This window comes from Silurus meridionalis, chromosome 17, assembly GCF_014805685.1.
Source record: "Silurus meridionalis isolate SWU-2019-XX chromosome 17, ASM1480568v1, whole genome shotgun sequence".
NCBI classification, from domain to species: Eukaryota; Metazoa; Chordata; class Actinopteri; order Siluriformes; family Siluridae; genus Silurus; species Silurus meridionalis.
Window position 1 is genome coordinate 6,047,630 of NC_060900.1, and position 27,682 is coordinate 6,075,311.

Consider the following 27,682-nt stretch of genomic DNA (forward strand, 5'->3'; position numbering starts at 1 on the left):
TAAGTTCACTATAACAAGAATTGTGTTAACCAACCATAAACTTCAGCATTAACAAACCAAACCTCTACAGATTTACAGAAATCTACGTTAAAAACGCAGAACTTTTCATGGCCAAATGTTCTTATATGTTGAAAACTTGCTGAACTCTGATCTCCGGTATAAATATTGAACCTTTTTTTAATTATATAGTGAAAATCTCAGAAAGATTGCAGTTTGGTATAGAAGTCTAAGTATACAATAAATATCAGAGATCAGTGATATATTACCTACGTTTCCATGAGTCCCTTTCAGCGATCTATGTTTTCAGACGCATTTGAAACTTGTGGAGTCTGGAACAGCAGCTCAAGTGCACACTATCATTAAAGCAAAAAGTGGATGGACCAAATAAAATATTTTAGCGATTTCGGCTTATTTTCAGACATGATTCTATAAAGAGGAATGGACGGATTGATTTGAGCTAACAGGAAGGCGACACTACATAAAGTAACCACTCTTTACTTCAATGGGTCACAAAAAAAGCATAAAACTAAGCAACACATGAAAGTTGTGCAAAACAGGCTACAATAGCAGAACACTATCAGTCATCAAATGTGGTGTTTTTCTATTGGTTAGGTTGGTAAAAAATGAACCATGAGTGTGTGGCATGGCAAGAATGAACCCACATTATTTTTAATAATACAGTGTACATTTTTTGAGGTAAAAAATTTATACATTTACATTCACAAGTTGTTTGTCTCAAAAACCTTTACATTAAATTGAGAAGGTTTTCACTCGTTTTACTGCTCTCTGTCCTTAGGTCCCTGATTTATGTTTAGATTGTTCTTAAGAACTTTTCAAAGTTTTCCTGCCATTTCTTTTCACTTCAAGTCGTGCCAACCTTATTTACAACCATACGTTCAATCACACACACATACGTTCAAACTGTCAAAAATAAGTGAATAAAAGTGATGGAAAATTTGAATCTCACGAGTTGTATTATGATGAGCCGGCAGCCCTGAATATGTAGCTGTTGGTGGCGTTTGGTTCCCAGCCCTGACCACATCTATTCACAACATCTCACTATCTTATCTTTCTGCTGATACTCCAAAGAAAGATGATGAAAAGAATGGTTTGTGGAGATGATGGGAACCGATATGTTTAGCATGACATAATGCTGCACATCTTCAGAGCGTGCTCAGACATATCTTTGCCAGGGGATCTTCAGGGAACTGAGGATGACAGCAAACATATGGATGGAGTGTGTACTAAAGTGCAAAAACATCGCCCTCTACTGTACAGGTAGTGTAGCGCAATGTTATAATTACTGCACCATGTTTAGTCAGAGCATGTGACTCAGGTGGATGTTAGATATCCAGCCAAAATAAATCATTTCATTTAGTCGTTTTACAAAATGCAATTTGGGCTTAAATTGCACAGCCATGAATTACTTACTATCATCACCCTGCTTTGCTACATATTTTCTCAGCAACCCATATGATTAGATGCAAATTTCAATTTCAGATTGAATCCTCGAACCTCAAGCAATGTAGAGCTTGGGAAATATCCTCATTGTGACAAAACATGTATGACAACATCACTAAACCATATCAGTGATCACGATAAATGAGATCCATGCTGATGCATCAACAGGTATTCATCTCAGAGTCATGGCACACACTGCGATCTATCAAATAGACCGGACCAGAATCATGGCATCATTGTAAAGAATGAAGCTCACCTACCGTACTGTAGTGATGAGCCGGGTCACCTGCACACAGCATTGTAGCACTCCCGCAGGGCGGGCAACCGTCAGGACACTGGGCTGGTCATGTGACCTTGCACTTGTAGGTGTGCGGGTAAGAAGCAACTCCTTCCCTTATTTGCACTGCGAGCCTGCTGAACTCTAGAGCTCTGAACACGGCCGAGTGCAGAGGACAAGTGCGAGGATAGTTCTCAATATTCCTCCAGTCATCCCGGCCCTGTCAACTTCTAGCTGCAGCTAACAACAAATCTTGGACCTCCCACTTTTTGGCCTCATGACTATTTATTAAGCGAAAGGGCAGGCCTGGACTTGCCCACTGACGGCTCAGACGAAACCACTGTTGTTTGGAAGGGGACAGGTACGAGAGCAAGTGAAAGGAGTATTTGTGACGAAGACTGGACCGTGGCATTGCTCTCCTGATGGTGTTGTGCTCATACAGAACGCGAGACTAGTTACAGGAAGGACGTGAGGTCAAGACACATTTCAAATCGAACTGTCCAATGTACACGTTTCGAAAGGAAAGAATGTTTCAGTTAAACACATCTGGATCTGCTACATGAATATAAAAAGCATTGGGTCTTTGGTTGCGCATTTCTAACAGCTGTACAAGCTTTCCTGTAATGTATTTGTCAGCATATCACTGAAGAAATACTGTCAAATGGATGCATATAATAGATGGATTTAAACAGAAACACTGGTAATTCTGCTAGCAACATTTTAATCGGGTTACCACATGTCTCCTGATGCAATGGCTAAAAAACAAGAGCTATAAAACATCCATCCAACATTCCCTTTATCACATCCACACCCTTTCCTTCTTTTTCACCTACTGCCCCCCCCTCCCAATTTCAGCACGTGTGCCCCAGATGGAATCGAGCAGCAGGTGTCATGTTCTTGGCTTGGTTTTCCCTCTAATTAAGCCATTTTGCCCTCCCACTTTAAATCCCAGGCCGTAGCTGGGCCTGCTGTGGAGAGGGAAATCATAGCGGAGAAGAGGGAAAGCAGGCAGTGTGGAGGGAATCTGAGCTGATGTGGAGGGAAAAGCAGCCTGGCTTGGGACGGGCAGCAGAAACAAAGGCCTTGTATAGAGGTTTCAGAAAAGCATACGTTTTGGAAAATAGTTCAAAATGGACCTCATTGGATCACAGATGCTGTTTCTGATCAGAAACGTTGCCATATTTGATAGAGACTAGATATACATGAAGCTGAAATGATGCATTAAAAAATACTTGAATCATATATATATATATATATATATATATATATATATATATATATATATATATATATATATATATATATATTCCACAATATTAAATAATATTATTCATTATATCTAATTGCCGATTTGGGGCCATGGATGAGTTTGAATTGTTTTCTCGAACGAAAAAGGACATCAACCTATATAAAAGAGCGTTCTAGAAAGAAAAGTAGCTACCTAAAGTAAGTGAAACTGTTCCTATTGCAATGACCCAGAGACCTGATGTTTATTTAATTCAGTCGATAGAAATCCCAACCTGCCATTTATTACTGAATTATCATCCACATTTTAAATGATTTGCCAGGCCCCAGATAATGAATGGCTTTAATCCAAACCCCAGTAATTCCCAAATAAATAAAACTTGATAACTGTAATAAATATAGGAAAACATTTTATGACTAACATTTAAATATTGCTCATGACGTCTGTGTTGAGTCTGTGGTGTCAGTAGAATGAATGAATACGTTTTGAGTTAAAACAATTTGAGAGTCCTTGTCCTATACAATATGACTTGTGCAGTACTTTGTACTTTGTCTTTCTTGCATTTGAAAATTTTTCCAACTGATTTTACGAACAAATTGGTTTGGAACTAAATTCACAACCAGTGGCTATTTAATCAGGCATACTGAAGAGACCCCTGAACCCACAATCATCATCGATCGCCGGGTGTGTAAGAACGAACCTTATGGTATTATGTGCAGCAGAAACAGAAAGCAGAATAAGGCAAAAAAATTGCTGGATTTTTTTGCTCTTACCATGACACTATCATTCAAGTCTCTCATCTGATAGACGTCCATGCACACTTCGGCCCGGTTGTTGGGCATGTTGTTTGAAGCACCTCTGTCTGGATGACTGGTCTGAGGGAGCTCAAAATATGTGCTGTCTGGTTCCCTGTAAAGTGATAACAAATGTCCAGTGAATGGTTTATGGATCATGTAATGGTTTCTCATGTGGAAATAATGTAGATTACTGATATTCCTGATTATTTAACCACTAAAATAAATAACGATTACATTACATGCTAGCAAATAATTATTTAAAGACCATGCAATTGCAAGCAGCATGAGGTCTTTTAAAAAAAGACATAATGTAACACAAGAATTGCTGTTTTGTTGAAACAATATATAATACTAAATAATTGAATATAATGGAATATATATTATAATGGGTAGGGCTACTCACAGGCTGCTCCACAGGTGCTCGAATGTCGTACCCTCATCACTGGTGGAGGACTGGGACATCTTGGACGTGGGGTGCTCCACCGTGGGGTAGATTACTCTAAAGGGCACACATAGTGTCATTGCTATTTATTTCATCCTGCTATTACATTTATACATTCACCATGCATATTCTACTTCTCATTTGTTCATTTGGATTTATTCGATTTATAACCACACTGCATCTTCCATCTGAAAGATTTTTTTCCCACCAGACTTGATCAATTATGACTCATGAATAAGAGCCAGCATTTGATTCAAACGGGCTGCAAAAACCTTAGCACAACAACGAATTCATTTCGAAAGCAATTTCCACCCAGGCTCCCAATGCTGCTTCTCCAGTTTAAATCCCAGCAGGTTTTCAGTCTGGGTGTGCAGATTCAGAATCAAGGTGCCGAGTATGGCAGGCCCGGACCTGCCTGGCATCATCCCGACGGGCCAGTGAGCCACGTGGTGCAGGACACACTTCCTTCCTCCCTACTCCTCTCCACCCCGAGAAACATGGCAAGGCATCATCCTTTAATAAAGGACACCAGGACAAAGCTTCCCTAACAAATGTACTCAAAAACAGGCAACTTATATTGGACTTCCTTTTGCACCCATGACCCAATTTGAATTTATCTTAAATTTTCTGTCATAAGAGGTTTGTATGAAACTTATCCAAGACTTGTTGGGTGAAAAAATTCAACCAATCAATATAATTTTTGTTATGCAGTGTACACACATTTCTATCTAACTGACTCTAAAGTCTAAATTATAAATATCAATCCTTTTGTTTATGCAATTTTATTCTACTTGGCCACTGCACAGAAGCAGCATTATGCTTTGCCTCTTTCTATGCCTTATAATTAAAAAAAGATGCAAACTTGATAATACCATAATCACCAGTGAAGCATTTTGTTGCAGTTAATGCATTTTGACCATTTTTTATCACAAATACAAATAAATAAATATAAAAGAGGCTGAATCAAACCCTTTAACGCAACACATTTATTCATGTCGTCCTTTCTTTACTCCGATTAAAAAAAAAAAACTTAATAATAATTTTAAATCAATAAATATTAGTTTTATTGATGTGCCCAGTCTCAAATCAAGCACTAAATTCCGCAATGTGAATATCTGTCAATAAAATCCGTCCGTGTGGAAACATAGCAAAAGTTCAATTTGGCGTCCTGATGATTTACATAATTTACATCACCATAATTACTTTCAAACATTTACAATTACATTTTGTCTTCTCATTACATTGAGTATGGTTTCACTAATAATAAACATACATTTGCATAAAGCATCTATATTTGTCCATGCCTATGTTGATTATTTTGTTGTATTAATATATGTTGAATATTTAAATCTTGAAAAGTATTAAATCGACAACCGTTCGATTAATCGCGATTAAATGTTTTAATCGATTGACAGCCCTAATATATATACAGTATATATATTTGCTCTTAGACAGAGCTTCAGCCCTTACCAATGACGTCACTGCTTAAAAAAAAAAAAAAACTTTCCACGCGTGAGGCGCGCTTTCTGGTGCGTAGCGCGCGCGTCTCTTTCGCTTCCCCGGCAACGCCAGAGCCCAGCGGCCGCGTCCCGAACCGCACGTGGTTACACTAAAGGAGTGTATGTGTTTATTATAGTGTATTGCACAGTCTTGGCAGGATTTTCTTTCCTTTTTGGGTCGGATTGGGGCACTGCGAGGTCAGCTCCAAGCGCACACAATCACACACACACGTACACACGCACATATTAATACACACATACGCACACACATACACACTTTTGCCTTGGATGCAAACTTGGTTTGAGCTTACCAAAATTATGATTGCATATTAATAATTTTAGTAATCTTGAGAGTCGATCGTGTTATTAAAAAGGGACAAGTCAGAGTACCAAATGCGCATCACTGAACAGGTGCAAATCCGCGCGTGAAGCAAAGAAATCCACGCATGAAAGATTATTAACAACCAACTCGAGCTGATAATGAAGCTAAAAGTGGAAAATACGAGTGCAGGTAGTTAGAAGAGACACAGAGAGATGTGTGTGTGTGTCCTGTATTAGAACCGCATCCCCGCGGGGACTGTCCCCTTGAGACCCCGAGTCTATGCTCTGCCACCAATTACACCCAGACAGCAGGGATTAACACTGAGAATTGAATTAACACTTAAATTCAGCCTTTATACACGTTTACAGCAACACACACACACACACACACACACACACACACACACACACACACACACACCAGCATGAAACACCAGCCTGAGGCACACAAAGCCAGATATCATTTACCTTTCATCTTCCTGAAGCTCAACACAGCACACAGTGACTTAGTGACCAAAATCCTCCATCCATCCACACACACACACAGATAAAGCAGAGATTGTAGCCATGCAGTGGCAGAACCCAGAGCTTCAGTGAACACACTCACACACAGAGCTTTAGAGAACACACTCACACATACTGAAGTTTAGTGAAAGACGCCTTGACAACGCGGTACAACAATAAAGGCATATTCTCAAACACACACACACACACACACACACACACACACACACACACACACACACACACACACACACACACAAGATCAAACTACATACAAAAAAAATTCGTAAAAATGACATCATCCAATTGATCAAATTAACCTAGGGAATTATACAATTATAAATGATACGATAATAATAATAATAATAATAATAATAATAATAAGAAGAAGAAGAAGAAGAAGAAGAAGAGAAATTGTTATTATTATTATTATTATTATTAATATTATTATTATTACATGGTCACTGTCATTACTTTAGCCCGTTAAAACGTTATCTGACACACACACACACACACACACACACACACACACACACACACACACAACTGAACAATTTCTTAAAACACGAACAACTAAATCTTGCTTAAAATTCTAAAAAAAAAAAAAAAATTCTCCCAGTTTCTATAAAATCTGAATCTTTCCATAAAAGCCATAAAAGCGGAATCCTTGAGTTTTTACCTGAAATCAGTGTAAACAACTCTCAGGTTTTTTTCTTTTTCTCATTAATAATCAAACCTGAACTCTGACCAGCGCATCACCTTCTCACAGCTTTATATCGATTTCCGACTCGCGCAATACACACACACACACACACACACACACACAGCAATCTACAGCGACGTTGAAGCTGTTGACGCTGCCTGAAATCTTTAAAATAAAATAGGAAAATGTATAAAAAAATATGTAATAAAACAAACAAATAAATACATAAATAAAAAATTAATTCATCTTTTTAAATAATGAAACATCTTCCAAATGAAATAGAGTAAATATATAATAAATAAACAAACACATACAATCGTTAATCTTTAGAGATTAAAATCGTTAAAATGGAATAAATAAATAAATAAATAAAAACAAATAAATAAAAACAAATAAATAAGGCCGCTTCAGTGTAATAATGATGACTAGCATCGAATAAATTATTTTAAATGTATAATAAATAACCCGCGATCATTGTTATGATTATGATTATGATTATGATTATGATTATTATTTTTATTATTATTATTATTATTATTATTATTATTATTAATAGTAGAAGTAGTATTGGTGTTTCTTCGCAATTATCGACGAATAAATATTTACCAGGAGACTTTTCTTACATTTCTTAGAAGAAAAAACAAGAGAAGACAGTCATGTCCGCATTGCTGATTGCATGTGATCACAAGATCCAAACACTCAAGAACCAGGTGTGTATTAAAGCCATCACCTTACCTTGTGTAATAAAATCGGTGGTCCAGCTTTGAGATCCAGAGCGGCCTATAAGATCCTGAATCCCCCAAACATTTCGGATCAAACTGTTTAAAGCCGGACAAGTCTTTAAAGAGAATACTATCCGGTTATATGTGTGTGTGTGTGTGTGTGTGTGTGTGCGTGCGTGCGTGTGTGGGCGTGTGTGGTGGAGCTGAGATCTCCAAAACACAGCTCAGAGAAGGAAGCAGAGGTTTAGATGAAGGTGAAAACGAAATTACATGAACCAAAGTGAGAGAAGAAGTGAGTAGGAGGTGGTGGAGATGGTGGATCTGGTGGAGATGATGGAGCTGCTGGAGCAGGTTAGGGGATGGGGATGTAGGTTGGCTGGGATGGGCTGTGTGCTGGGAGAAATAGGGCTGACAGGAGGAGGCGTTAGCCGCCGTTTGGGCTCACACGGGCGGGAAACGCCACTCACTCACCAGGGGATCACACAGTGTGCTGATCCAACAGCCGTGCAGCCTCGCACCCAGCCAAGCACACACACACACACACACACACACACACACACACACACACACACACACCAACTTTAAATATTACATGAACACACAACAAGATCTATCAAAAGCTTTTACATTAATCTTTATTTTTATTTTTTAAACACAGTGTATCTCCATGATCACTTCCCACTCACATCCGTCACCTTCCACATTTCTATCAAAAAAACTAATTTCCTCAAACTACACATCATACACTACATTTCCCATGATGCACAAGGACAACGCTGATTGGTTGCTTCCTGATCCGCTTCCGAAAACACCGCTAAGACCAACCGTCAAATAAACACACACACACACACACAAACACGAGGCTTTATCTACACGGAGAAAACTTCGTCTCCGAAATTTCCTGCTTTAACTGGTCGTTTGAAAGCGAGCTAACCAGATTTACACGGTAAATTATTTCGTTTTCCAGATTTAATGCTAGTTAGGGTTAGTGAAAGGGTTTGAATGGGATAAAGCTAATCGGCTAATTACACTACAGTATGGAGGGTTTTTGGGAGACAATTCAAGCCCAATATCTCTACTGTGTTTTAATTAAAGTGAAATACTAGGAGGAAAAAATGAATTTATTGCTTTTATTTAAAAGGAAAGCATGGTGTGTTTTGAGAACAATCACTGGTTGCATCCTAAATGGATTTGTGCACTACTGAGGCTACTGCAGAGGAAAAAAGGAATGATTGGGGAAAATGTAGTTTTGGAAAAAAAAAAAACTCGTACATTAAAAGCAGTGATTTGGGATTTTTTGCTGTCAAAGTGCCAACAAGCCATAAATGTATAATGTATAATAAATCAGCTGTTTGTTTGGAGCTGCTGCTGCATTCATAAATACTATTTTGGCACTTTGCTGGATTTTGTTGAAGCTGGAGTGGCGCCATCTTGTGTTTCATCTGCGTTATTAAAACAAACACATGTACTGCTGGCATCTCTCACAGGTTCTGGATTTGAAGTAGTGCATGAGATTTACTGTAGAGTTTTAAAGGGATATTTTCAGAGGATACACACCATTAATAGGGACGGTTATGAAAACAGGTTTGTAACATTTCAAAAAGTGTGCTACAAAATATTTTTTCTATAAATAATACCATTCCATAGCAGGTATTATTTGCCCATGTTGTGTCTTGATGTTACTCTGTGCAGCTGCTGTAAAACGATCATTAAAGCCCAGCAGTGTTTACCTCTCGTACATTACCTTTCAGACTCTGGCATGAATTTCTCCGAGCTCTTGAAGCAATCTAACCAGCTGTGCAGACTCTCGCCTGATGGAAAGTATTTGGTATGGAAACATATCTCAGCATTACATATAGGTGTTGTAACTATCTCCAATTCTGAAAAATTATGACCTGAACCGATGTTAATTAAACCTCACTCGCTGTTTTTGAAATAGAAATTGTATTGAGACGCTGAGTATTAACTATTTAACAGTACTGTTCTTTTGCTTTTCGTGTGTATATTTTCCCCCTCTAACGAACCACTCTGTGTCTAACAGGCCACCTGTGTTCAGTATCGCCTGGTAGTGCGGGATGTCAGGAATCTGCAGATATTGCAGCTTTACACCTGTCTGGACCAGGTGGCGCACATGGAGTGGTCTTCAGACTCCCTCTTCATCCTTTGTGCGATGTACAAAAGAGGGCTTGTGCAGGTACGCACAGATCTTAGGGGTCCTTCTGCTGAGAGTCAGAGCAGCTAATAAGGTGGGAAAGTAATGACTAGATTGCTGGAAGGGTTGTGTAGAAATGTCAGAAATGAATTGTATCCGAATAGCGCCAACATGATTCCAAGTAATAACTTCATCACCTTGTAAATGAAAATGCCCTTCCATAGCCCCGCCCCTTAAATTTTTATTTATTTATAAGAATACATAGAAAAAAGGTCTTACCTTTCTAAAGGAAGCCAGCGCCAGTCCTTCATTTTGTCCCCGTCTCAGTAGTGCAGGTGGAATGAAAGCTGCGATCAGGGCTGTCTTTGGTGGTGATGCTGTACGCGCTCACGTGTAAGCGATTTTCTGTCTGTCTTATGCAGGTGTGGTCTCTGGAGCAGCCAGACTGGCGTTGTAAGATAGACGAGGGCTCGATCGGACTCGTCTCCTCACGCTGGAGTCCAGACGGACGTCACATACTCAACACCACCGAGTTTCACGTAAGTGTGAAGTCAGGAGGAGTCTAGCTCGTGCCATGTCAACTGTCACTACCCCGTAACCAAGGACCTGAAAATAGCAGGCTGTCGGCTGGAACAGGGCTGGATTCAGACCTCAAATAACCGTCTAACAGAGCGCCGAGCTATGCCCCGCGCCTGTTCACTTTACAGTCAAGTCAGTTTAGAGGGGAAAAACCAGGGAGGGATCATTTATTGGGTTTCTGGTGTCGTACAATTACCACAAAGGGCGTGTGTGTGTGTGTGTGTGTGTGTATACATTTTGATACATCCTTAACGTATTCTTGGGGAAAAAAACGCAAATCTGGACTGAACGAATTCGCCACTCAATAAAGTATTTTTTTTTATACTTTGTAGCATGTTTTATAATAATACTTGCCACTAAAATGCAAAGGTATAAAACCACAGCTTGTCTTGTGAAATCATCAATTGTGAGAAATCATATGGAAAATCCAAATTTGAGATCATAAATCAGGTCTTGGTTTCGGTTGCTCCTGTATTCATACATGCTGTGGATGTAGGAAGTACATGTTAGGCCCGTGGAGATCTACATGTGAATTGCATCCCACTATCTCTCCGTCCGTTACTGTTTACGCATGGGCTAAGTGCCAGAGCAGGAGCTGCCTGCTGCCTGAACCCGACTCCAAGAGTCACTGACAGGTGCTGAGATGGAGAGCAGCTGTGTCTGGGAATGAAAGAAGGGGCACAGAGCAGGGTGTCCGTGGCATTCTCACTTTCTCTCCCAGTCAGTAGCAATCAAAATTCAGACTTTGTCTTTCCAGTTCTCTCCGATCCGACTGTTTACTTTGAAAAGTTGAATTAAGAACAGCTGATTTTCTAAGCCTCCATGTCGGTTCATGTAATACGTGTGTGTTGGAGGATTTTGAGTCTCCAAGGCAGACGGGTTTAATAAACCCATGTGGTTAACAGTGTTTGGTCGCAGGTGAGAGGTTAAGAGTTCCTGGCATTAGGTTATAACTGACATCACATTCACACCAGATAAGAAGGTTGGTTTATAAAGTGGTTTGGTGATTGGGGCTTTAGTTTCATGATAGTCATAAACACGAGCTGTGGGGCATTAGTGTAGCCAGTGGGGCTTAAGTGTAGCCAGTGGGGCTTTTCTGCTCCCTTGTAGAGTTTATTAGGAGAGAGATTGGGATCCATGTGTGTTATCTTGTGTTTCTATTTTTAACGTTACTGGTAAAGATCATTCATAAGTTTACGTACGCGGTTGTATCAAAAAAGTTTCGAGACTAATGGTGCTAAATGGTGCTATTCGGACCCCGTGCGCTACCGCCTCTGCGATTTCGTCACGGACAGCAATTTAGAATAAAGAGCAAATTCTGCGGGAAACTGGGAAAATCTGCCACAGAGACGTTTGCCATACGCCGATGCTGCAATGAGTCATTCGAGCAGAAGAGCGGAAGAACATCGCTGGAAGACAAGCGATCAGGAAGAACTTCAATGAGTTTAACCCCCGAAAATGTCGAACGCATTCGGCAACTGGTGCATGATAATTGTCGGAGAACAATCCACAGTATCTCACTTCAGCACCCACCTACTGGCCAGATTTGGCTCCTGTGGACTTCACCCTCTCCCTGAAGATGAAGATTCAGCCCAAAGGTTGCAGTTTTGGCACACGCTTCAGAAAAGAGCATCTCAATGACTAGAAGTGGCAGGAACTCTGGGAGCGCTGTATTGCTGTGCAAGTGGACTATTGATAGGTGACGTTTCATTTTCAAACACCGACCTTCATTAATCAGTCCTACCCGCACAGCAGAGCATATGGAAACAAGGAAATAGGGCACAGATGAGATAGAGATGGAGAAATGAAATGAAATGGACACGATAGCAGCTCTGTTTAAATGCTCCATGATTACAAGCTAACCAACACATTGTCCTAGGTGTAGTAATCCAAGTATTTGCTGAGTGCTCTAAGAGGCTCTTGAAACAAAAAACCCAAGGGCACTGGCGAATAGTGTACCTTTTTAAGTGATGATACATTGTTCAGGGGCTGACCAACAATGCTTGTGCTATCACTGAACTACCCAGGCTGCTTATAGTCTCAGTTTTCTAATAGCTGACACTCGAAATGCTGAGCATTAGCCAATGGCCCAAAATCCCCAGGCTGGCAGGGTTGGCATCTCCTGCCCCCGTAGCACGTCTGGCCGCTTGTATCGGATACAAGTGCGACTCGAATCCGTAACAGGAGCGTTGGCACTGTATCGTTTTAAAGATGTTTTGTGATGTGGAATGCCCTGGCTTAATCCTCTGCTGACAGGCAGGTCTATGTAAAGATTCTTGCATACAAAGGGGCTTTCCCAATGTGAATCATAGCAATTCATAGAATTTCCAGGAAGTTTCTATGGTGTGTCCTGTAAAATGTAAACCGTAAAACTCTTAGTATTATTGTTTCTCTCTTTTTCCGCATTTTATTTTTACGTCTCTCATTTGCGGTAATAGGTTGTAAGATTTAAACCAGCTTCCAATGTGGCACTGTTGATCAGGAGCCACAGCTGTCACAGTGCTGAATATTCCCCTGTGCTTTCAGACACATTGGTGACACGTGTCTGCTTTGGCCGGCTCACGAACTCCTAAACGCTCCAGCCTCACCAGCTTCTCAGCCTCCAGAGACGGAGAATCATCTCCCACCTTCTTTTGCACTGTCCTACAGTTTTAGGTTTCAGCTATGCCAGGTCTCTCTCTCTCTCTCTTTTTCACACCAGACGCCCCTGATAACCCACTCTGTGCAGCAGACGTGATGAAAGGCGGCATCATTAAAGTGATCTGACTGTGTAGATGCTCGTTTCCACTAAACTGAGATGTCTGATGCAGCTGTAGGGTGTTGTTCAATCAATCTAGGGTTGAAGACAGATAGCCATGAGTGGAGCAGCAGCTGATGCACCTCAGGTGTCCTTCTAGATCCTGAGTTCAGCAAAGGACACATCAGAGGAGCACAGAGAGTGTACTCTATTGTAGGGATAAAACTAATGTATCTCCCAAGTTTCCTGTTTATTGCATGTTTGAGGAAGAGAAATGCAGTAGGTTTAAAGCTTTTTATAAAGAGTGTTTTATGCTCAGGATGCACGTGGTTTTGTAACGCAGTCTTTTCACTAATTTCATGTGTCTACTTCACCCACTCGTACATAGCATATCGAAGTAGCAAATATAGACACAAACTGTGAAAGTGCCTCCTATTGGCATAAGCATAAAAAGAACACTCACAATTAAAAATTAAAGGATAAAGAATTTATTTCTTTCTTTCTTTTTTTTTTTTTTTTACCATTGCTTCTTTCTTACCGTCTTTCTTTGTCAATTTTTCTTTCTTTCTTTCTTTCTTTCTTTCTTTCTTTCTTTCTTTCTTTCTTTCTTTCTTTCTTTCTTTCTTTCTTTCTTACCATTGCTTCTTTCTTTCCTTCTATCTATCTATCTATCTATCTATCTATCTATCTATCTATCTATCTATCTATCTATCTATCTATCTATCTATCTATCTATCTTTCTTTCTTTCTCTTTCTTATTATTGCTGTTCTTCCTTCCTTCCTTCCTTCCTTCCTTCCTTCTGTGCAAATACAAAGTAACTGTGCATTAAATTTTGCAATAAACAAGAGGCCTAAAGATTAAGAAGATATACAGTATTTATACTCAGACTGATCATTTATCATTTAGTGCTTATAATAAATAATGAATAAACTTGTGTTGAAAATGGATTTTTTTTTTTCTATTATCCTTCCAGTTAAGAATCACCGTCTGGTCCCTTTGCAACAAATCTGTTTCCTACATCAAATACCCGAAATCCTGTCAGAAAGGTGAGTGTGTGAGATTGAACAGTAGCTTTGGCAGAGTGACAAAGCCTTAGAAATATACAGTAAACCCTCAAACACTTGTCTTCTCACCATTAGGGTTGGACTTCAGTGCCGACGGACGCTACATGGCCCTAGCTGAGCGAAGAGACTGCAAAGATTACATTAGTATATTTGTTTGTGATGACTGGCATCTTCTCAGGGTGAGTAGAGTCCACTTACTGTGAGCTTCAGGAGCTTTTCAGGGTCTGAGATGGGGTTTCTGGAAAGAAGGCACTTGGCTAGATGATGCCATTGTGTACGATGATGTGATGATCATTAATTAGGCGTTTCATGACCATGACTTTTTCCTGCAGCATTTTGAGACGGAATCCCAGGATCTAGCGGGCGTGGAGTGGTCTCCTAATGGCTGTGTGCTTGCGGTGTGGGATGCCTCTCTTGAGGTGAGCATTAATGAGGACTGTTTTGTTGTATGCACACTGTGATTCAGAATAAAACAACTAATAATTCCTTTGTCATTTTTTCCCTAAATATATTTATATTCCTCTAGTACAAAATATTGTTGTATTCCCTGGATGGGCGACTGCTATCAAACTACAGTGCTTATGAATGGTCACTGGGAATTAAATCAGTGGCCTGGAGTCCCAGCAGCCAGTTTCTAGCCATCGGCAGCTACGATGAGAAGGTATAACCTCTACGAACATGCTTCTATGATGTTTAGCAAAATGGTTCGTAAACCAGACTTCAGGTCAGCAAGACAGTCCAAATGTCTGTTCTGTCCAAAATGAGGTTGAATCAAAGTGGGAAAACAAATGATTAGGAGTGACCCTGAATAGATGCAATGCTTTCGATAGCAGGAGTTTGATTTGACTACCAATCTCACAGGCGAAGCTTCGCAGGGTTTTTATGAAACGAGGATCGTGCTATTTTGGTTATATGGGGGTGCTCACTGTCTGATATGTCAATGTCAGAAAACGACTGTTTTCCAAATTTACCTTTACTTTTTATAATAACGCTTCACTTTCCATGATCTCTGACCGACACAGGAGCATCTTAGCAGGGATTTAAATATGTAACAATGTCTGGAAGATTCTGTAACGGTATATTCTTTTCCAATTTCATTCATTCATTCATTTGATTGTTTGTCAATGCATCGACTTTGCACAGGCAATTTAGCCAATTTAATTTGATTTGCCGACATGTGAAATGAAAACCTGTCTGCAGTGTGGCCTTTTTGCACTTATTCGTGTTTTCTTTAGGTTTATTGATTGTTTTTATTAGGGTTGTCAATCGATTAAAATATTTAGCTTATTCACGATCAATCGCACATTTTTATCTGTTCTAAATGTCCCTTAAATGAATACTTTTCAAGTTTTTACTATTCTAATCAACATCGTAATGGACAAATCAGGATGCTTTATGCAAATGTACGTTTATTATTAGTGAAACCGTCCTCAACACCGCGCATGAAGACTAAATATTCTTGTACTGTATATGGTTTTATGGTGTTTTAAATTACGTAAATCCTCAGAACACTTTTGTTATGTGCACCATAGTGTATTTTGGTGCTCGATTTAAGACTTGGTTTTCGGTGGAGGTTTATCCTTTTTTTTTCTTTTATATATCTCAGTAAAGAAAATTCATCATAATTGAATAGGTGTTGCATAGAATGTTTTAATTTCGCTTCTTTTATATTTGTTTATTTATATTTTTCATTAAAAATGGTCAAACAGAAATGTGCGCTGCATTAATAAAATTAGTGCCGTTATAATTAGTATGATGCTCTGTACATTGTGGCTTTAAAATGTTACGAGGAATCGTTTTACGACTACATTGTTTTACGTCCGTCCCCCGAACCCAACACACACACACAAGACTTGACCATTCTGATTGGTAAATCCTTATTCAAGAACACCTCTACAATTTATATGTAATTTATAACACATTATTTCTGCTTTATTTATTAGTCAGTACAAAGTTTTTTTTTCTCTGAAGCTTATATACCTGCTGATGATTTTAATCAGGTTCGGATCCTAAACCACATCACCTGGAAGAAGCTTATCGAGTTTGAGCATCCAGCTACGATCGCCAACTCCAAAGCTGTAAGCATTTATTCCAACTTTTGTCCACTGATTGTAAAGTCACGACAAGTACTCGTACTTCTGCTCGTATTTGGAAGTTCTAATGAATTGATTTAAGAGAAAGAGCCATGGTGGCGTATGTATATGCACAAAGCTGCACGGGATTGTTTGAGGACTGGGTTTGTTTGTTTGGAATTAGGTGGTGTACAGAGAAGTGGAGAAAAGGCCTGTTGTCGGCACTGAGGATTTGTCCAGTCATCAGATCGCCATGACAAGCCCTCTATTCAACACACAGAGCAAATGTAAGACCTTTGGACTGTTTCGTAAGGTTGCCTTGTATTGATTGTGAAAGGAAGAGAACAAAACAATAGCTAGACAATCAACAAACCCGATTTAGAAACTGTTTAGAATCATTTCCAAATAATTTTGTGAAATAATATTAAGTACAGCGAAATATAATAATTCAAGTTTGAAAATCTATTTTTATTTACATCTTTTAGCAACATCACGGTAAATCAGATAATTTTTTTTGTATAATACATCTATTATATAAATTTTTTTTATTAAGATGTTTAGCTATTATTTTACCTCAAGTGATTTGGACCTTCTTATATTAGGTCTTGTTCCAGTTAGTTTACTGATGAGCACTGCTGGTGTGTGTGTGTGGCTGAACGTGTATGCTAATATTGTGTGTTATGCAGACAGTTGTGTTTGAATGGAGCCTGAGGCCGGGAGGCTCAGCATGGTGACAGAGCCATTATGAATTCCAGCACGCAGCAAGAGTCGACCAACTATTTCTGTGGGCAGACCATTGACTGAGCTTTGAGCTCTGCGAATGCCCCCATATAAATCCTAGCACTGAAAACATAGCCACCAAGTGTCATATTTTGACACAAGATCTTTCTTAAGCCTCTGCCTCAGCTCCTAAGAACATGAACTCACCCACGCTGACGGTCACACTTTGCCTCCGTGCTTTGCATGGCTCGAGTCCAAATATTTGTTCCTAGCAACAGATGTTGCACTGCATTTCCAGGGATGAGTTCACAACATCCCCTGAAACAAGCCGATACACTCTATTACTGTGGGTGAATAGAAATCTCCCTGAACGTATTAAAATGTCTCAACTGGTACTGGGAGAATGAGTTTTTTACTTAACTCGCTTGATGATTACTTTATTGCAGATGAGATCGCTTCGTTGCCAGTCCAGGTGTCGGTGGTGAAGCCTGATCCAGATCGTGCCAACCCCAAAATCGGAATCTCGGCTGTTGCGTTCAGTTCAGACAATCGCTACCTTGCCACAAAAAATGGTAAATATCTAATTATTGGCATTATATCGCTGTTTTTAAATAGTTTGTCCGAATCGAAGTGCAAATCTAGAAGCTTCTTTTACATAAAGTATGTCATAGCAACTTCCTGATGAATGCCCTCTGGCTTATTTGGCATCACTATCAGTCATGAGAAGCATTACCGGCTGCCCACTGAGTCTGGTATTTAGAGATATTTGCTGCTTTTAGCTGCTGTGTAATTCCCCTTTATTCTATCCACCAACCCTCATTCTTACGAGTGCAAACTCCCTGGCAAGTGTGTTTTCCTGTTTGGCTTGGTGGCGGGGTGTTAATCATCAATTAAGTACTCTGATGAGTAGCGGGGTCACTGTGCTGGCTGACTTTGTGCCAACCGCGTGTCTCAGACAGCATGGCACAGTGTGTGTGGCTGTGGGACATGCAGAGGCTCAGCCTGCAGGCTGTACTGGAACACACTTCAGCTGTGCGCTGCTTCGCCTGGGATCCGCGCAGGCCACGCCTGGCACTCTGCACCGGAAACGCCAAACTCTATCTGTGGTCCCCCGCCAGATGTGTCTCGGTCAAAGTGCAAGTGGAAGGTGTCGGTGAGTGCAAGCTTTTAAGCGTATTCTTTCCGCGTAAAACCTTTTTTACTGAAATTTATCAATGTGAAATGGTGCCGGGCCGTGCAATTCACACCCAGGCCTTTAGGGGTGCACTACCTGAATCTTTATACCCATCCTTATGACGTCACGGTTATAGAAAACATTAATTCTATACAGAAACGCTGCATCACAGACAGGTATCTCATGCAGTATGAATGTCATTACTAAAGCAAGAAACCCAATCAACACAATTTTATAAATCAAATTATTTTTCCTTGTATTAGTTTTCCTGTGACTTTAACCCCCCACCCCAAAAAAAAAAAAAAAAAGTAGCAGTTATTAAATCTACATGAATATATTTGAGCTCGTGCAGTCTGCGAGCTCTGACTAGTCCAATGAAATATGAACTATAAGGAATAATTTAATACATGGTAATGGAAAAAAAATATATAAAGATCAGTGATTTTAATGTTTTGGCCAGCACAAAAGGCCTTGTTGGCACTGACAGCCCGCCACTGCTGTGAAACATGAAAAGAACAAACTCTAAAAACATAATTGAAATGTATTTTATAAAAGCGAACACATCGTATAAAAACCTACATAAATCAGCCTTATCCGCCTCACTTGCCCTGGTAGTTCGTTTCTTCTCTGACATACTGTGTGTAACTCAGGTTTACAGGTGCAGTCACTCTTCTGGCACTGCGATGGAGAATCTCTGATCCTGCTGGGGAAAGATCAGCTTTGTGTCTGTTACATGGATACAGATGAGGATAAATGAGTGCCAAGAAAACATCAAAGCTCACACTAAACGTTTTTCAGCTTCCATCCTGATTTAAACCATGTTCAAAGAAACTGCTCTCTGATGGTGCAGACTTACACCAATGGACAATTCAAAGCTGATAATCTTCTGTGCTATGAATGTCAAAGAACAGATGTTTGTGAGGATGCACCTCCTAGCAAAATCATTACTTTCCCTAAAGGGGGAAGTTTTTTTTGTTTGTCTTAGATGTTTCTTGGTTCACAAAATCATCATAGTGATATTTTCTTAAGCGTCTTTCATCAATTTTCAATCTACAGCTTTTTATCTGACGAAAATTTCCTTTCCTTTAAGATAAGTGGTGACAACTGAAACATTATTGACGTTTACAACGAAGCCACGGTCTGACATATGAAGAGCAAAGTACAGTAAATAAGGGCTGGATTTTACCTAGAAAAAAAAAAACACTGCTGTGATTGACAGCCAGACGTTGTTGTACCTCAGGACTACAGGATTGTAATGCTGGAACCCAACTATGCCAAATCACACGGCACAAGCTGAAGTAACGTTTGTTATTTAAGACAAATATTCATGAAGAAAGAGCATTAATATGTAAAAACACGACTGGGAGAGCATATTGTTCTCATCTCTGTTTTGAATGTGAATTCATAGGCTTTATACACTATTGTTTTTCCTGATGTAGATGATATATTTTATTTGTAAATGTGGAAGTAAGGATTGATTTTATAGAATTTCTAATAAATTTTTCTACAAATATGAACCGTATCCCAACACACACTTTACGTTCTTTATTTTGTTATTGAGAAAACAAGGTAGAGCAGTTTTAATATCTTTGAGCATGGTGCATTGTTACAGTGCAAATAAATAGAACTGGAAATTGTAAGACCACGATGCTGAGGCTGGTTACGAAAACCAAACGTATGTAATTTGGGTCCAAAAAAATGGTCCAGCAGTCAGAAAATGAGGAGTGACAGCAGTCCTGAATAAAGTGGTAATTTGTATTCGTTAGACATGTTTCCTCCGAGCTGTAACGGGTGATTCTAAGCAACGACCAGATTACAAATGCCACACACAAAACCAGTTTTTACACACAGTTAACCGCATGCATAGTTCACATGCAATATTTTCCTTTTTTTTTTTTTTTTTAATACAAAAGAAAAATCCTTCAAACACTGAGTGGTGGTTGGGGGGGAGGGGGATAAAAGTGCATACAAGCAAAAAAATTATTAGGGAACCCGTAATAACGCGTCTGCACTAATCGCCTTTGGTTAGAATTAAACTCCTAACCCGTGTTTGCATCCTTAAATGATAAAGCAGCATTTAAAATCAACTAAATCCAACCTGAGTCAGGATCAACATTACAAACCGAGCCATGTTCATACAGCAAGGGAACATTTTGCTTAATAAAATAAAATACAATCCATGATTTAATTGCAAAGTAATTTGTAATTTCTAAACAAATCATGCACTTCACTAGTATGAAGTGTGGCAGACTGCAAAGCCCCAAACAGCAATATTCTTTCCATATGACAGGACTTCTGTGCCTAAAGTTCTCATGCCTAAAGTCTACACTGAAAAATAAACGTGTACAGTGAAATTCTCAGACATTGTGGTGCTGATTTGTAGGTCAGTGCTGTATTTTTATTATTCCTGTGAGAAGGCGTGAGAGGGACATGCTAGCGTGATTATAGGACAATATCATACATAAACAAGAACAATCAGGTTTTTAACAATCGAGCAAGAGCCTCCGTTCTCGCTCGCAGTTTTCGGAAGTAGTTTGACGGTGTTCACGTGAATTCCAATGTAGAAGAGAAAGAAACTGCTGGACACAAAGTTCCAGCAAATAATACTGTGGTACATAGACTTAGCATTCGTCAAACTTTGGAAGCTGATCTGTTTAGCTGCGTAGAGAGAGAGAGAGCGATTTGAACTAAAGGATTAAGACTAAAGAAGAGACTAAAAGATTAAGTGCTAAACTGAGCTTAATCCTTGTGGCACTGATAGTAATTAATGGCATTATGGCAAAATGTAGGAAACCGCTACTCTTTAAAACATTAAAAAGTGAACATAGAAAAATAATAAATCATAATTTTCTTTAAAAATGGCATAAAGTAAATTTTTCCATCAAGATAATAAATAATACATTTATAAATCATAAAAATTAATTGAAAGGGAACAATCAGTTCAAACGATCATGGACAAACTCCTCAAAATTTCAGTGTGTGAGTTTTTTTTTTTTATAATTTACAAAATGTGCATTTATAATAATGCTGAGTTCTTGTATTATGAGTTACATAGGTTTCAAATTCTTCTTGTAGCTTATTCATGACTACGTTATCTAGTTTCAGTGTAACCGAGAAAACGGGCACTTAGCTGCTACCTAGGAAAAAAATCTTTTAAATAAATAAACACGTAGTAAATACTGTAGTAGAGGTGCCAGCAATGCTGTGAAGAGCATAGCAATGGGAAAACAATCGTAATGGGGAAGACTAAATTATAGACTTTGACACCTCTGCTTTGTGCATTTAAAAAAAGAAAAACTTGGATCTTTTATGCGGTTAGAGGAACAATGAAATTATGGCTTTTCAGCTGTTGACCCCGGCAACAAGCATTTCCCCTCAATCAGTCCCCAATCGTTAATTTGATCACCTGACCAAGCATGTTAATAAAGGGACATAGTGGACTACTACTAATCTGGCATTTTAGTGGAAATACTTCCTTTTCCACTACGTATAAACTGCACCATCATCGCACACTTCACATCAACATACTGTTTAAAAAAATAATAAAAGAAAAAACACTCAATAGTGTCAGACAATAAAAATGAAGCAGAATGGCACACGCCCAGTAAAGGGGCATCGATGTTGACATCCGATGATTCCAGGCACATGCTGAGGAGCCGGTGAGTCACGCTGGAGGCATGAAGAGGGGCGCGGTTCACGCCTTGCTGAAATCCGGCAAGCAACACAAAAAGGGTTCATGGAGCTTAACAAATAAAGTGTGTTAGCAGAAATGAATTAGAAGCCGATTTTCCCTCTGGTCATGGAGTAGCCCAGTTTGGCCTCGTTGTTGATGAAGGACATGATGCCCAGGTAGGTCTCGATGAGCAGCGGCCGCTCCAGCAGCAGCACCCCGTTAGAACGGCCCGGGATGGGAAACTCCTTATGGGCTCTCTTTACTGCCTGGATCAGCTGAATTTTAAAGTTCTCCAGCTGAAGAATGAAAACGGGAAGGTCACTGCATTTATCTGGGAATATCGCAATGCAGGAATATATATACACTTCCATTTGGGTTGCAAAAAATCTGGGAATTTTCAAGACTGAAAACTTTCCATGGGAATGAATTGGATTATATGGGAATTAACAACTAAACTGGGAATGTACATAATTGCAGGTTATCCTATAACAACTTAATTGTAAGTGGGGAAAATAAATCTTGCAGGATATCCCTGGTTAAAACAACCAGACTTAATGCAATTTCAGTTCGATTTCTACCGTGCACATTCATCAATCACATGCACTCAGCACACTTACTGCAGGGCCACTGAGGCCACGCCCCCTACATGCACTGTGAATTCCTCCCTAACATAACACGCATCATTTCCTGAAACCTGCACACAACATCTCAAAACTAAAAATGTCCTCTTTTTTTTTTTTTTAATTCCCATAATTTCTTGCCAAGTTTCCAACTTGGAATATTTCCCAAATTCCCAGGATGACGTTTCCATAGAAAGTGTCTGGAAATTTACCAGAAATCTTCCACCCCTTTGCAACCCTAACTTCCATCGATATGCATTTTCAATTGCTGGAGTGAAACCTGTTCCAGCTACACACAAAGCCAGCTCCATAAAGACATGTTTTGGAGTGGAAGATCTTTAAATGGCCTGCTATAAAACTCTGACCAAACACCAAACCAAACACCTTTGGGATGAATTTGTAGGCTGTTTGTAACCCCCTCACCCTACATCAGTACCGGACTTTACTAACACCCTTGTGGCTGAACGAGCACAAACCACAACCACACACCAAGATCTAGTGGAACATCTTCCCAGAAGAGTGGATGTTACTGCAATAGCAAATGGGGTGTTTAAAAACACATAAGACTCAGTCCAGTGTCCACAACCTTTAGTTATAGTGTAAAAATAAGATTGAGTTTCACTTATTTGTCACAACCACTTTTAAAAAGACTGATACAATCTTTTAAAACACTTACATTTTTAAAGAATAGGTGTGATTTACCTGGCAAAGAGAAGCCACCTTTTCATCAGCATGGGCCATGGGGTGCTCCGTAAAGGTGGCATATGGCAGGTCAGTGGACCAGGGATTCCAGCGATTTAGAAAAGAAGGCCTCGGCCGTTTATCCCAGTGCACACGAACGCCACTGCCCTCTCTCCTGTAGACAGAGACACACTAGATCATTTCTGACTGGGAAATTTGACAATTTATCCGTTTGCTCTTCAGGAAAGTCAGAGCTCAGTTCATCCCAGCATAATTCACACATCCTGTTCTCTACTCTCATATACTCTTACTTATTCAGAGATTTTGGTGGAAACTCAAACTCTCCGACCGAAATGGTGTCCACGGCGTTTAGGGAAATTCTGATGACCTGCTGACACAGCAAGTTTATGAAGTCGTATTTGCAAACCAGGAGCGACCTGCAAAAAACCAAAACATGGAAACACGGCGGATATCAGAGAGAGGTAGATTAGTAGACGAACACGTGACATGAAATGAACTTCCTCTCACCTCTCAGTTATGAGCACCAGCCTCTCCTTTTCATTGTTCCAGTGATCAACTCTGGAAGGTGCACAAAGTAGGTCAGACTTAGCTGAGAATAAAACACCACACACTTTCATTTGATCAACCAACCAGTTTGACACTGGACATGCATTTTAAAATAATCCATTTCTTATCATTTCTGTGATAGATATTACATTACAGCAGTGGTCCCCAAGTGGTCCACAACCCCCAGGCCGTGGTTGGGGACCACTGCATTACAGGATGTACAATTTTGTCAGTAGCAATCTGACTCAAACACAGTCTTCTGTTCGCTTCGTTTACTTTCTCTGATTGTATGCCGGCTCCTGCAATCACATCGTTTTTTATTACATGTACATTTATTTCTTCAATATGCAAAAAAATTTATGCCTTTTTCTGTTGGTCAAATTGGACAGATTTAAAAACTAGAACTAATTTAGAAAATACTGAATGCATACCAGAAGAGCTGAGACCGAAATTTCAATGTTCAATTAATTTTGTCTTGCGCTCTTAAGCACAGAAATTGTCCCAATGCGGCTTTACAAAATGAAACAGATTGCGATTTTTAGCATCATTAAAATAGTCCCTCGAAATGTATCCCTAATGAGCGAGCAGTAATGACAAGGAAAAACTCAGAGGTGGTATGAGGAAGAAACCCCAAGAGAAACCAGATTCAAAACGGAACCCATCTTCATCTAGGTGACGAAACCGTACTTGTTTCAGTTGCAGTTTATTTATCGAGTCATTTATAGATGAAGTTCCCAATGATTCTGCATTATGGTCAGTTGAGTTACATTAGTTATATAAAAAATTATTCCATTAACATTTAAAATCATATTTATACTAATATTAGGATTGCTACACTAAAGATCTTGGACAAAAAAACCTGATTCTGTTTCATACATGTTGTACCAGTTTCCTTTTTTTTTTTTTCCTTCATACAATTTGTGTTTTGTTTATTCAGAAAAAACATTCGTCATCTCCATCTTTACATTACAAGGTACCGTAGTCATGACACTTTCCTTTCAAAATTCAGAAGAGTCAAAATTATTGATCAAACTGCACATTACAGTAAATACACGCTGGCGTTTCATATTCAATGTCTTTACGATCATGAAGTGAGGTAATGAAACTCACTCTGCTAAGAGCCACACGCTCAGAACCTCGCCGTCTTCCGAAGGCAATGCCACTGTACGGATGTCATTCACCGCCTGCTCTATGGTTCCTGGCTGGAGAACAAAAATAAACATCAGCATAATATCGAAACGTCATAAACTTACCTAATGGACTCTCTCCAGGACTTGTACCATACAAGATTCACTAGTGACCCTTCGCACCGCGGACACAACCTCGTTCAGCTCCTCCTACAGAACTCCGTTTACCAAAACAGTTTCTTTCCCCAGGCGATCAGCCTCATTAATAACTCACCTTACTTATATTTCCTGCTTCATATCATATTGATAAGTACTGCACTATCTGAACAGTCAGTCGTCACATTATCTGTATATGTTACACACACACACACTATTGCTGCTGTATATTGTACAAACGTTCTAAAGAAAACATCATACCTGATGCACAATACTGTTATTCGCACCACCATGTACATTACTGATACGTCATATACTCTGAATCCCGATTTAATACTCGTACTGTCAATATTGTCTCGTAAAGTCCGTTTTGTCTCGTATAGTCCAAGCTAAATGTGTAGTTATTAATGTCTGTACTTTTGAGAGTCACTAACGGCTGGAACCAAATTCCTTGTGCGTGTCAACACACCTGATTCTGATTCTGTGTAACTACAGTCATATACAACCTTACTCTATTGTATGATTACAAAACAATCATTTGTTTACAGGCAGCACTGATATAATCAGCCTGAGGTCCGATCAAGCTTCAAAAAAAGAAAGCGAAAAACGTTAATCTAATGTGCATCGATTCTTGCTTTCTTCATTCCTCACCAGCTGAAGCAAGACGGAGGAACCAGAAACTAAAAGCGTTCATGAGGCATCTTTGGAAGTGATACAGCTTTCAGCATTATGGATCAGGACAAGAGGCATTTCGGGTGGAGAAATCCGGATTGTAGACATTAAAACACAAACATTTATACATGATGCAGACAATCGGGATTGGATCCGATCCAGAGGTCACAATCCGATCCAAAGTTTTAATGATGCTTAAAAATATATACACATAGTAATACACTGATGTTGGATCAGGATGGATGGATGGATGGATGGATGGATGGATAGATAGATAGATAGATATAGATAGATAAGCATAAAAGGAACTGCATGTGAAATCCCCAGAGTCCCATTTATATTCATATAAACGTTTTATATTTAGTTTATATTAACATTTTCTTTTAAATTTTTATTCACTTCAGCATAATTGTATGTATATAAGAAGGTAAATGTAAGTAAAGCTAAATAATAAACAGATGTCTATACCACTTACCGCAGCTGAACTATTTGCCAGCGTTATTAATGACTAGGTCTTACATAATGATGTTCAATATTAGAAATATTTAACTTTATTTTATATTTTTGTGAAATCCTGTATATCTGAACTACAATGATAAAACCATTATAATATGATTTGAATTTCAGAACCCGTGTGAAAGCTGCAGTCTGGAGTGTGTGAAAGCTGCAGTCTGTTGATCATCCGAAGCCGAAGCTAATCGTGATATTGATTATAAAGCGTTACAGAATAATAACTTATAACCCGCACTTTATTAATGTTCGGTTCTCACCCTGAACACGAAGTAATCCTTGACTTTTGCACGAGCTGTCGGGTTGTGGACGTGGAAAGGAGTGAGTTTCTGGAGTGGAGAGCAGCAGGCTACAGCAGCTCCGAAGCCGAGTACAGGTTGGGCCTCAGGCCCCGGACTGAACGCCACCTCCAAGCCTTCGAGCGCGTCCTCAACCCCGGCGGCGGGCAGAACCGCAGCCCCTGGACTGTCCGGCTCCATTGTGTCATTCAACTGAAGCATATTAGTCGAAACGTTTATACTTAACAGCAATGGTAGCCTGATTTAGCTCAACCCGGGCTTTTAATGGCCGAGAATCCTGCAGGAGGAACCAGCCAGCGCTCTGCAGAAGCTTGTTTTGCTGGCTGGGGAAACACCCACATGCTCCACTCTTAAAGCCACCATCACCTTCCATGCGTAAGTGTCAAATATAAATCAATGCAATGTTTGTTTTTTTGGAGCATGAACACTAGTCATTGTATTTTCCTGGACAAAAATAACAATTTCTATTTTCCCCAATAAAACAATAAAATCCACACAGGTGGCATCAAACTTATTCCCCTAACCAGAAACGTACATCTGTTATAATGACAGACAGCAAAGAGGCGCCCTCTGCTGCATGCGAGCTGAACTGCATGTAAGAAACTTTATTTTCAAATCAGTTCAATTTTATTTGTGGACATTGTTTCAAAGCAGCTTAACAGAGATAAAGCGGTTATAACGTTGTATAACAGAATGTATAAGTTTAGTGCCTTATACGTTTGTTCCTTATAGAACAACAGACGACTGTGGCAAGGAAAAACTCCCCCAGATTGTTTGAGAAAGAAACCTTAGGGGTCAGGGGTCCCCAAACTTTTTTTTCTGTGAGGACCTTATAATATTTATTTTCTTAGATCAGGGGCCAAGATTACATGGGCTTACATTTTTCTCATATTCATTGCTATTGAA

At 39.5% G+C, this 27,682-nt stretch overlaps 3 protein-coding genes across 6 annotated transcripts in view; 1 reads left to right on the forward strand and 2 right to left on the reverse strand.

Moving 5' to 3' along the window:
- The window catches only part of tp73 (tumor protein p73), a 29,863-nt gene extending 21,640 nt beyond the window's left edge, over positions 1-8,223 (reverse strand). Inside the window, exons 1-3 of one of the 3 annotated variants that reach the window (XM_046871252.1) lie at positions 7,986-8,223; positions 4,185-4,280; positions 3,758-3,893 (exon numbers count right to left, since the gene is read on the reverse strand). In XM_046871252.1, the coding sequence (XP_046727208.1) occupies positions 3,758-3,893; positions 4,185-4,243 (195 nt within the window). In that variant the 5' untranslated portion in view covers positions 4,244-4,280; positions 7,986-8,223. Of the gene's footprint in view, positions 1-1,721; positions 1,866-3,757; positions 3,894-4,184; positions 4,281-7,985 lie in introns of those variants that run through there. The other 2 variants (XM_046871251.1, XM_046871253.1) reach the window with 2 other exon arrangements.
- A 551-nt stretch (positions 8,224-8,774) lies between these two features.
- wrap73 (WD repeat containing, antisense to TP73) lies at positions 8,775-19,984 on the forward strand. 2 transcript variants are annotated; one of them, XM_046871257.1, is made up of 13 exons: positions 8,775-8,918; positions 9,724-9,800; positions 10,014-10,166; positions 10,547-10,663; positions 14,415-14,487; positions 14,581-14,684; positions 14,838-14,924; positions 15,032-15,166; positions 16,506-16,583; positions 16,762-16,864; positions 17,744-17,869; positions 18,253-18,450; positions 19,122-19,984. In XM_046871257.1, exons 2-13 carry the CDS (start codon positions 9,732-9,734, stop codon positions 19,226-19,228), a joined length of 1,350 nt encoding a protein of 449 aa, XP_046727213.1. In that variant the 5' UTR covers positions 8,775-8,918; positions 9,724-9,731; the 3' UTR covers positions 19,229-19,984. The 2 variants fall into 2 exon arrangements, with proteins under 2 accessions (XP_046727213.1, XP_046727214.1); XM_046871258.1 differs by having other exon boundaries at positions 19,562-19,984.
- Positions 19,985-20,001: 17 nt separating this feature from the next.
- Positions 20,002-27,294, reverse strand: tprg1l (tumor protein p63 regulated 1-like). The gene is made up of 6 exons (XM_046871259.1): positions 26,738-27,294; positions 25,123-25,214; positions 23,974-24,024; positions 23,757-23,882; positions 23,467-23,620; positions 20,002-22,440 (listed from the first exon to the last, which is right to left on the reverse strand). Exons 1-6 carry the CDS (start codon positions 26,975-26,977, stop codon positions 22,246-22,248), a joined length of 858 nt encoding a protein of 285 aa, XP_046727215.1. The 5' UTR covers positions 26,978-27,294; the 3' UTR covers positions 20,002-22,245.
- Between the last annotated feature and the right edge of the window lie 388 nt (positions 27,295-27,682).